Raw genomic sequence first — 12,033 nt, forward strand, 5'->3', positions numbered from 1 at the left:
AACAATGCACAGTCTTCAAATATTGTTTTATTGAATGTTAAATAAGAATTTTTATTTCATACACACAACATTCAAAAGTTTGCTGGTTTGTAAGGTTTTTTTTTTTTTTAAGAAATGAATACTTTAATTAAGCAAGGATGCATTAAATTTGAAGCTTGTTTCCGCTACTGAATAAAAAATTCAGAATTGCATGATATAAACTCGCAATTGTGCGTAATAAAGTCAGAATTGCGAGTTGTTAATCTCGCAATTCATGCAATTGTGAGTTATAATGTCAGAATTGTGAGATATAAACTTGCAATTCTGAGAAAAATGTTTTGAACAGAATTGTCACCGTTGTGAGTATATAAAAAAGTCTGAATTGTGAGTTTATATCTCACAATTGTGAGTTAACAACATGCATATGTGACTTTATATATCGCAATTCTGAGAAAAGTAGTCAGAATTGCGAAATAAAAAGTTAATTAATTACCTTTTTTTTTTAGTGTTTTATTTAGTGGCGGAAACAAGCTTCCATATTAAATTGATCAAAAGTTATAGTAAAGACATTTTAGAATGTTAAAAAGGTCTATTTCTATCATTAAAGTATTGAATTGACTACAGTGGGGATCGAAAGTTTGAGAACCCCTTTCAGAATCTGAAAATGTGAAAATTTTTAACAAATCAAGAGAGATCATACAAAATGCATGTTATTTTTTGTTTAGTACTGTCCTGAGTAAGATATTTTACGTAAAAGATGTTTACATATAGTCCACAAGACAAAAAAATAGCTGAATGTATTAAAATAATCCCGTTCAAAAGTTTGGGAACCCTTGGATCTTAATACTGTGTGTGGTTACCTGATAATCCACGACTGTTTTTATGTTTTGTGATTGTTGTTCATGAGTCTCTTGTTTGTTCTGAGCAGTTAAACTGAGCTCTGTTCTTCAGAAAAATCCTCCAGCTCCTGCAGATTCTTCAGTTTTCCACCATCTTTTGCATATTTGAACCTTTTCCAGCAGTTCCTGTATGATTTTGAGATCCATCTTTTCACAGTGAAGAGAATTGAGGGACTCAAACACAACTATTAAAAAACTTTCACTGATGCTCCAGAAGGAAACATAACGCATTAAGAGCCGGGGGGGGGGGAAACTTTTTGAATTTGAAGATCAAGGTAAATTGTACTTAATTTTTCTTCTGGGAAACATGCATGTATCTTCTGTTGCTTCCGATGGGCAGTACTAAATGAAAAAACAAAATACAAAAAAATTCAATAAAATAAGAAAAATGTGGACATCTTCATCCTGTTCAAAGGTTTTCACCCCCAGATCTTATTGCATCGTGTTTCCTTCTGGAGCATCAGTGAACGTTTAAACCTTTTTTAATAGTTGTGTTTGAGTCCCTCAGTTGTCCTCAGCATGAAAAGATGAATCTCAAAATCATACAGGAACTGCTGGAAAATGTTCAAATATGCAAAAGATGCTGGAAAACTGAAGAATCTGCAGGACCTGGAGGATTTTTCTGAAGAACAGAGCTCAGTTTAACTGTGCAGAACAAACAAGAGACTCATGAACAACCATCACAAAACAAAAAACTGTTGTGGATCATCAGGTAACCACACACAGTATTAAGATCCAAGGGTTCCCAAACTTTTGAACAGGTTTATTTTAATAAATTCAGCTATTTTTTTTTGTCTTGTGTGACTATATGTAAACATCTTTTACGTAAAATATCTTACTCAGGACAGTACTAAACAAAAAATAACATGCATTTTGTATGATCTCTCTTGTATTTTTAAAAATTTTCACAGATTCTGAAAGGGGTTCTTTCGATCTTTCGATCCCCACTGTATGGTGGATGTTATTGAAATTGTAATGATTGATTATCTTTGACAGGTGTATATGAGTCATTGTTACTGTGCGTCTATTCCAGGGCAGATTTGGCTGCAGTAATAGTGTTACTGGCAAATAAAGGTGACCAGTGCCAGAAATAGCATGTTTGTGTTTGACTAATGTCCTCAAACAGGGATTCATTTCATTTAACATTCTCTTTTAACAATCGAGGTAATGATATGGAACAAGAAAAACCTTGAGTCCTGGAAGGTGGTTTCCATAAGGGACGTATAGAAATGTCCCAGTTGTTATAATTGGCCTTTGTACATTTGATGACAACACTGAGTTCACAAGCAACATTAGGAGGCCTCATTATTAATGTATAAATGAATCCTTTGACATCTACGATGTTTAGTTAAATCTATGAAGAGGTGTCAGTGAGACAGGATGGCAAATGTACCCTCTTGGCTAACAAGTACTGAGACAGATGCTGGCCAACTCCAACAGTCCACCTCTAATCGGCTTACCTTGGCAAAGGGATGTTTGACTGGCACAAGAAAAGGCTGATGAATGTGGCCACAGGTACTCTTACAGGATACTGAACATAAGAAAATTATATTTTGGATTAGCATGTAGAAACAACATTCAATAGGTCAAAAGTAAAGCATCATTTAGTTTGCATGCATAATTTTCCTTTTGCAGCACACTACTTATAATATGTTAGTTATTTTCCCTAATCGGCTGTTGTGATATTATTATTTTTTTCTTTTGTATGTTTTGGAAGAAAGAAAATATATTAAGTGTCTCACAATTGTGACTTTATTTTACAATTTAGATTTTTACAGGCTTCCACATACCTTGATTATTGCAAAAATTATAATCAGGATTATAATTTAATTTTGAAATCAATATTGAGATCAGGATTATTTAACACGATTACTCACTGACTTCATGCATTGATTGAACTTAAAAAAATAAACTCCCCTTTTTAATTGTGGATTTCCTTGACCGTTCTATGTAATTCAACTTGAAAATAAAAATTAGTAAAATAAACAGAGATATCAAATAAATGATATATATCTATATACATTTGAATATATAATATCAAAATAAATTAGATAAAAATAAATTTGATGAACTGTTGTAGTGCTCTTCTAAAACCTACTAAAAACTACCAAAGAGAAGAGCAAAATCATTACAAAACAGAATGTGATACTGTTTTATCTTGATTATCTTCATAATTCATAATTGTTGTCTAAATCATAATTGAAAACAAAATTGTTCAGCTTGTTTGTCTAGTGAACAACATTTAGTTGTTTGTTTTACCTCTTGCTCGTTGTTAATCACATTATGAGTGTTGATGTGAAAATTATTTTTGCCCTATTTATTTAAACTTAATCTGAGTACATCATGCTTTGCAAGGTGTATTAAACATACTTGTCCATCTGCTGAAGAACAAACAACATGAGCAGCCACAATCAGAGACTGAATGGCCTCAGTTTGGACCTCTTTTCAATCCTAAACCACTCGCTGTTTGCTCTGAACCAAGGATAATCTTGTAGGTTACACAAAGTTAAACAAGCGGCGTGCTGCCAAGTCATCTGCCTTCAGCACAGGCACTTGAGCGCTCTGACAGAGCTGCCATAGAGGAGGTACTCTGCACGCTCTCTGCTTTGTCTCTTCTGGTAACATGGCATTTCTACAACGGCTCCTCTAAGCTTTCAAAACAAACAGACAAGTCATGAGACCAGGCAGAGGGAAGTGAAGGATTTTTCTTTACAATTATAGTTTATATAATGGAAACATTTCAGTCACACCCTCCGAGTGCCACTCTGAAGATTTCATGCAGTTGTAGGACTTTGAAGAGAAGTATTATTATTACATTCTGCATCAGTCATTGCATGTGTTTTTAAAAACCTATCAAGGTTATGACACCTCTATATTTGTCTGCTAACCTACATCGTAGCATGTTTAAGGTCATCTATTTGTGTGACACTAAAAAAACAGTTTTTCTCTTTCAGGCTCATCATGGAGACCACAAGTCCCACCACCACAGAAAAGAAGGAATGCAAGGGATCAGGCCTGGATGGCAGTAGTTTCTCAGACCTTCCCAAAAAGCCCTCACCGACCACAGCATCTCGAGGTACTGTATTCTCAGATGGAAAAGGTGCATTGCCTTATTTTTCTGCTGTTTAGTTACTCTATCCCAGTTAATTATGTAGAGGCCGTTCGTAGCTTGACTTGTGAAGTGTGACTCTGGTGCCCTTTAAAACTTTTCTTTATTAGTTTGAGTTGTCCGACCAAGGGGTTACAGTTAGCTGGTTAGCATAGCTCATTTAGTCCCTAGTGGTCAGTGCTGAAACTACAGCAGCAGACTGCAAATTCCATTTAATGACAAGGAGTGTTTGGGAAACAAGTTTAGAACAGTGTTATTTTAGTATTATTTATATACTATATTTTAAATTAGCTTTTATTTTTACATTTTAAAGTTTTCATTGTAATTTAAGTTTGTTTTTTTATTAGTTAGCTTTATTGTTTTAGTAATATTTTTAGTAATTTTGTGTACTTCAGGTTAAACTTTTTATTTCAATTTTTCATCTAATGTTTGTATTTTGTTTCAGTTTTATTTTCAGTTATTAAAAAGCAGTTTTAGTTAATAATAACTACACTGGTTTGGCTGTTATTATTATACCTTTTAAATTTGGTATGCCTAGTAGTTTTAGATTTAATTATTATTATTTTTTTAATATTAATAATAATTTTGACATTTTGTAAAATTATTATTTTTACCCTACATTACGCTATATTATAAAAGACATGTTATCGGCTGAGAGGTGTATAGAAATTCATTGCTTATCGGATCGGTTTGCTCATGCATCACTTGTTGACTCAAAGATGCAAAGGAAAGGGGTGAAGAGAATGGACGAGAGGCTGTACATGTTTAAAAGATGTCAGTGAATGTGTGATGAAAACCCTTCTCTAACTAGGTTGAAAGACCTTGTTCTTACCTCCAGAGTATAAATGTTATAAATTTCTTAAAGCTTCAGGGAGAGCAGTGGACTGCGCTGTCCATCTGACAAACATGAAGATGGTGAAAGACCTTTGAAATGCTAATGACCTGCTCATATTATGGCATCGTACTGTTTAATGAGGGGTTTGGTGGCCTGCCATAAGAAAGCAATGATCATAAATTGTTTAAGACAAAAGGAGAAATAGGGCATCGGTGTACCCGGTCTTCAGAAGGGTGTTATTTTTTGTCTCGGTGTATGATGTTGTGGGTTATTTTGAAAGTGAAAAGAGTTCTTTTACATATTTAAAACTCAAAAAGTATGATAATAGGAAATACTCAAGGAATAGTAATTCATTTCGTTAGTTGCCTGCTGAAAAGGCTTTTGAATTCAAACCTCAGTGATGGTGAAGGACCTTGTTCTCACCACTGGAGACCAGAAGTTATGTATTACTAATCATGGCTGTCTGAACTTGTTAGCATCATGGTTTTTGGCCATCGGGGTCTGTGCTGAGATAGTAATGTAGTTTATCATTGCATGGCATACTTTAATTATTGGGTGACACCAAAATTGTTGGCCTGCCATAGGAAATTGTTGTAAAGAAATGCATTTTCATAATACATTCTGACTGTTGTTGATGCTGCAATTCTGTGTAGCATCATGCTCATATAACATGAATAAATCAACAAATATATGCATTATGCATACATCATTATTTATGTATGTATTGTCCAATAAGGCTTATCAGTAGAATGTTGGATAATTGCGACCTCTATATATTTTTTTTTCTGCATTGTTTTGATTTTGGGGGGGTCATTTTAATTTCATGATTTTTTTAGTAAGCATAAAACAACATTAAAGGAATGATTCACCCAAATATTACTCACACTTATGTCATTTCTAATCTTTATGACTTTATTTCTTCTGTAAAACACAAGAAAACATTTTAAAGAATGTCTTGGTAATTTTCTATATATGCTGTTACAATGAATGGGTGAAGCTCTCAAAGTATCAAGTATCATTTAAGTGGTCCATACGGCTGAAAATTAAGTTGTTGTTCTCTGAAAATCTTGATATCTGCTCTAATTCTCATGTTCATAAGTGCTCATGAGAGAAGTAGCAATGCCCAATTCATGAACAAATGATTTGTGTGATTCTGATCTTTTTAATCATTGATCCTCTTCATAAAATTGCTCTGAATGGTACATTCACAAATCATATTTAACAGTTACTAATGGGGCTTTTACACTGCATGTTATGGTTTAGTAAGGCTCACTTTTTTGCGCTTTTCCACTGCGTGGGACGGCTTGGTACGGAGCGGTACGGTCAGAGAGAATCGTAACTACCAGCATCATTGGATGTGAAACACGAGACACCAAACCCCCTAGATTTAAATAGACAGTAACAGCCACTGCAGTATCATTTGTTCGCGAAATGACTTGCTTTAAATGACTGTCGCACGCAACTTGAAAAAAGAAATGGCTATATCGTGGTCAGAAGATGAGGTGCAGACTTGTTGGTATATGAGGAGCGGATCCACAGCAGTAGAGGCAGCGCAACTATATGATCAGTCTATAATCCCACCCACTTTGAAGCGGTACTAACTGCAATGGAAAAGCAAAGCGTGCCGTGCCGAGCCGAGTAGTACCACGCAGTGGAAAAGTCACATAAGTACTTACTGTACTTAAATTTAATTTTGAATTCAGATGGTTTGAAATATAGTGCTTAGTGTCATTTTTGAAGCTTTTAAGCTTCCTACTCCATTCATTGCAATTGCACTGAAAAAACAACCAGTACGTTCCACATAAACGTGTGTTCAACAGAAGAAAGAAAGTCTGATGATTTGGAATGAACTGACAGAAACTGTTCCTTTAAAACGTTGAAAAGCATCTCTGTGAAAATATTACAGTTACCGACACATACTCAGTCATGTCTCTAAAAATCTGCCTCCCTGCATGGTTTATTTCAAACCCTGCTTGTAATTGCCAATGAACCTGAAGACTTAGATTCGCTGGTTCAAGTGTGTTTGACTAGAGTTAGAGGATCTGAACCCTGCAGGGCGATACAGATCTCCAAGAGCAGGGCTAAACTTATTTAAAGCATTTCTAAGCTATCCAATACTTTTTGTTCCGTCTCACTTTTATGTCTATTTACAGCTTTTATGGTGCAGAATTTGTTTTATTGAGGTCAGTTTAGTGGTTACAGGGGATCTGCAGGATTTATTAGCTGCTCGGTACAACTTTTGTTCAGTATCCCGAGACAATGTGTGCTCAGTGTAGGTACATGATATAAAGCAGGAACAAGGAAAGGTGTCAGTGTTTCAAAGGAAAATCTGCAAAGAAAATTCTCTGACCACAGCACATTCTTTCCCACCAGTTCATTCCAAATTTTAAACCGGTGTTCTCAAATTTAATGTGTCCTGACATGATCCTGACCAAAGTCAGTCCACTTGGCGGCCATCTTGGTAACACCCTTGGACAGTTACTTCTAATAATGCAAGTACAGCTACTGTTGCTGTATGAACTGTAAAGACCAAAGTTTGCTGAAAACTGTTCCTTTTCAATAACACACTGCCATTCAAAAGTTTGAGGTTGGTAAGATATTTTTGAAGTCTCTTGTTCTCACCAAGGCTGCATTTATTTGATCAAATATACAGTTAAAACATTAATATTATTTATTTAAAATATCAGTTTTCTATTCAAATCTCTTTTTTTATGTAATTTTATTACATTTTACTCTTGATTACTCCAGACTTCAGTGTCACTTGATCCTTCAGAAATCATTCTAATATGTTGATTTGGTGCTCAAAAACGTCTTATCAATGTTGACAACAGTTGACATCCATGCTGCTAAATATTTCTGTGGAAACTATGATGCATTTTTTATCAGAATTCTTTGATAAATCGAATGTTCAAAAGAACAGCATTTTTAAAAAGAAATCTTTTGTAACATTATATCTTTACTGACACTTTGAAATCAATTTAATACATTTTTGCCAAAAAAAAAAAAGAATAATATCTTTCAAAAAACACAAACATTTTAAATTGGCAGTGTATGTCTAATTATTTTTATTGTTAATTTTTGTGATGATTTTAGATTTTTTAGCTCAGATCATGCTAAAAAAAACTATATTTTTGAAGTTGGTCCACCTAATGAGGATGTGTGCACTAAATGAAGGGTTGTCGTACAGACCTTCCTATTTTAAATAGCAAGGTGCCAAATGACAATTAGTTTTGTTTTGATACCAGTATGTGGTGAGGATATTATCCCGCCCCCTGCCCTGTGACATTACTAGTTTCTGATATAATATCAGCAGATTGATGACCGGCGGATATTATTTTTCCAGCCCAGAAACGTCTTTTTTCATTTGTGGAAGCACACAGAGCGGTTTTTAGATTGGTTGCAGACACCATGTCAGAAAAAAAGAGGTATTTCTTTATCCCTCCTGAGTAGTTCTCCGTAGAGACGATGAAGAATGGGTAAGGAGGCTGGGTGGGAGGAGCAGAGAGCAGTACAGCGGGCAGCCCAGGGGAGAGAGGCAGTGCACCAGGGGTCAAGCCACTGGCAGAGAAAAATGTGGCTTAAAAAGCTGCTCCATCCACAACCCACTCTAAAGGGACAGCCACTAATCTTCCTGAGAAAGGGATTTATTCTCTTTTTTTCCTCCTCCTTGCCTTTCTGTTTCTCTAAATGAGGCCCTTCCGCTGCAGTGGGTTTTCTGGTCAAAGAAAGAGGATCTCTGACAGGATAGCATGAGCAGGCTACATCTATAATGACGTTGTGTTTTTTTTTTTTTTTTGTCTTACGGTACTGTCACAGTTTGTCATGTCTTAGAACTATTGCACGTATGACTTTTCTTTTTGCCGTGGAACACAAAGGTTTTTTTTTTTTTTGTGTGTGAAAAATCACCTTAAATCTATCGTAAAAAGTAGTCTTCATGCTATGTTCCAGTTGTTTTTAGGTGTACGATAGTTTGTTTGAAAGAATTTAATTCATTAATCTCTACCCCTCTACTTGAATTTGGTACCTTTAATGGGGTCGCACATTGGGTGACAAACGCAGTGAGACGCACTTTGTTTTCTATCAGTGTTTCAGTAAAAAGTTTGTCTTTTTGTGGCTTGAATAAAGTTTATTCTTCATATAAAGGAATAACATTATATAGATTACCCTTTTTCTTTTTTTTTCAATCACCAGACTTTAAACTCATTAATGCCACTTGAAGAGAACTTGTAAGGCCTGTATGGTGATTTAGATTCACTATTTTTGTACTGCCATCTTGTGTGATCAGCTTTGATGTTTGGTCATCATATATGTGATGTGATGAGGTCTCCACTAGAGCAAACCCTACAAATTTAGTGCATGAAAGGAATAGTTACTTTTTCTATTGGTTTCGAAACTACCTCAGTCAATACTGACCCCACCGTTGCCCGACACCCGAGAAGTCATGCAGGCAGCTTACAGGAAGGCCTATTGACTGAGTCTGATTTTTTTGTTCCTGTCAGATGTATGACCGCCCACTATCTGGAACAGACTGCAGTCTTTGCAGAAGATTGATATCATTTTAGGGTGGGAAATACTTTCATTTCGGCTTCCCAAAAGGTGACCAAGACTGTGTAAAAACACCTAGCCTTGATCCTACCTTGGCAAGAAAAACTAAAAGATCATTTTATTGCTGTCGGCGCATATTGTTTAATTTTTCTTCCCATTTTGTTCGGTTTAGTTGTGCTTGCTGCTTGTTCTCTCTGTGTGGAAACAAGCTCTTTCACCAGCAGTTAAAGGGATTTGTGCAAAGTTTCCTTCATGTGGCTTTTATAAACAGTTAAGTAAATGGCTTTCCAAGATCCCCCTGCTCTCCTCATCTTAAATTTCACATAGGGGACTGACCAGCCCCAAAGGGGGATTTAAAGATTAGATATGGTAAGTGAAAGCAGGGGGATGTCTTGATTTTGTTTTTTCGGAGAGTCCACAGGCATTTGATTGTGGCATAAAGTCTACTTGAAAAACATGAGATTCCGATCAAGAAGTTGAAGAAGTAGCTCCGCTCCCTTCCACACTCATTAAAGAAAGTAAAAGTCAGAGAAGTGGTGCCCTACATACGGAATGAGACTGGAAAGAGGAAGTCCAGTACACTTTTCCTTCAAGTTTGCTTGAATTCAGTCACATGGGTTTTAGTCTTTTTTCTTTTCAACATTTTGATGTTAAAAAAATGTCTGGTGTATTTCGAACATTAGTGTGCTTGAAAATAAAGAATAATATATGTATACTGTTAACATCTGAGTTCTGAGGAATATTTAAAGTGCTCTGGAAGTACTTCTTTTGAAAAATGCTCTTATGCATCGCAAACTTTACGCGAGAGAAGATTCGCTAATATTACAAGGGAAGACAAACTCATTTTGACCCATTTCTCAGATGTTGCATCTGCCAGACATAACGCATTGACAAAGATACACCCACCACACAAAGATACAATGCATAACTGACTAAGAAATGAAAGAATGTGCCTCTGATATTACTTTAATGCTGAAAGGCTCTACCCTTGCTTCAAAGCCCCTTGTTAAAAGTCAAAAAGAGGGAGCTTTAGGCAACGTCTGTGCACATAAATCTCTCCATACTGGAGACATCCACACACACAGGGTCCAAAGACAACATGTTACATTCCAGGGCGTTTACAAGCAGTGGGAGAGGAGTAAGGAGCAATATATGGATGCTTCGGGGGATTAGCCCACTCCCCTTCTTGTTCCCTCTTCATCTCTGCCTCCTTTTTTCTCCTTTTTTTTTTTAGCAGCGTGCCATTCCCAGCATGAACCGTTTAGTCCTGACTTCAAACTCTGAGATAATTCCGTCCATTTTATGTTTCCTTGTGTGTATTCAAAGGCTATGGAGACCCGCTCCCACACAGGTGTTTTGGTGGCCCCTTTACTGTCATTTTTACCTTATTGAGAATGAAGTTTCAGGATATATATATGGCTTGGGCTCAGGCAGCCTACGGTGAATTTAGGTGTCCAGTGAACAGACACGTTTGTATTGTCGTTAATGAAAACAGGGTGTGAACCTCTACCCACACACAGTCCTGAGCCAGACCCGCAGCCCAGCGAAGCATGACAGGAAGAGAATGTCTGAAGTCTTCCAGACATTTACTGAGGATAAACAAAGACAATATTCGTAACACTGCTTCATTATTTATAATACAAACAGAATGTGCAAGTGGATTTTTTTTAGTTGCTTGATACTGATACAAAAAAACTCTTTTTTTTTTTTACTTTTGTAATGATGCATTATTTTCATGTATGTAGTAATCCAGGTCATAGGACAGGCAGTTAAGGATGCACAAAATATTCAGGACCACATTGGTTAATATTAGATATTTATTTTTGTCAGTCGATACTGGATGTTTAATTGCTTATTGCTCATTTAGATTACCTCATTTAGAGTTAATCTTTAAGATTAATCATTAATAACATTGTTAAATGTAATTTTTAGCAAATCAAAATATTTTTTGCATACTGTAAATTATAATGTAAATGCACTTGTAGCATTTACAAATTTGTTTTTAAAATGGTTTTTAGTTTAGTGTATATAATGCACTTTTAGCATTTAAAATTAGTTTTTAAAGTTAATTTTAGTTACTTGTTTTTCATTTATGTAAAATTTTAATATCAGACATTTATCGATTATTGCTAATAACATAAAAACAATGACCAGCTTATCGTTACTGGCAAAAATGTTAAAATTGGTGCATCCCTACAGGTGAAAGTAACTCTCAGTGCCATAGTGACTGTGCTGTAAAAATAATAATAATAATAAAAATCCTTAGAAACATTTTGAGTCTTCTTTCTTTTTAGTCTTCTTAGTCTGTGAAAGGTGTTAGAAACCACAAACCAAGAGGGGCGGAGCCTAACAAATGGTCTTTTTTTTTTCAGAATACAGAGATCATTGTTGGAGGTCTGCACAGAAATGTATGTTAAATATAATATCTAGAAGCACATTTATTACTACATTTAAATGCACAGCTGCAGAGCATCTAGAATGCTGGGGGGGGGGGGTGTAGGGGGGGCGACAGCAGTAGTCATTACTGGACACGCTCCAAGGACGGGGCCTAGATGCGCTATAGTAAACTGTGCGACCAGCAAAATAAGCAGCGGGGATTGACTGTGTAAATGCAGTCAGTCAAGTGATAACAAACAGAGGAATCCTCCAACCGCTAGTGGACAGAC

General features: G+C 35.8%; 1 protein-coding gene across 3 annotated transcripts in view; it reads left to right on the plus strand.

Annotated features, from left to right (window-relative positions):
* The window catches only part of gli2a (GLI family zinc finger 2a), an 84,445-nt gene that overhangs the window by 12,058 nt on the left and 60,354 nt on the right, over positions 1–12,033 (plus strand). For 2 of the 3 annotated variants that reach the window (XM_067408693.1, XM_067408695.1), the window contains exon 2: positions 3,833–3,954. In XM_067408693.1, the coding sequence (XP_067264794.1) occupies positions 3,840–3,954 (115 nt within the window). In that variant the 5' untranslated portion in view covers positions 3,833–3,839. Of the gene's footprint in view, positions 1–3,561; positions 3,681–3,832; positions 3,955–12,033 lie in introns of those variants that run through there. The other variant, XM_067408694.1, reaches the window with a different exon arrangement.

The sequence above is a fragment of the Chanodichthys erythropterus genome, chromosome 14, assembly GCF_024489055.1.
Source record: "Chanodichthys erythropterus isolate Z2021 chromosome 14, ASM2448905v1, whole genome shotgun sequence".
In the NCBI taxonomy this organism is placed as follows: Eukaryota; Metazoa; Chordata; class Actinopteri; order Cypriniformes; family Xenocyprididae; genus Chanodichthys; species Chanodichthys erythropterus.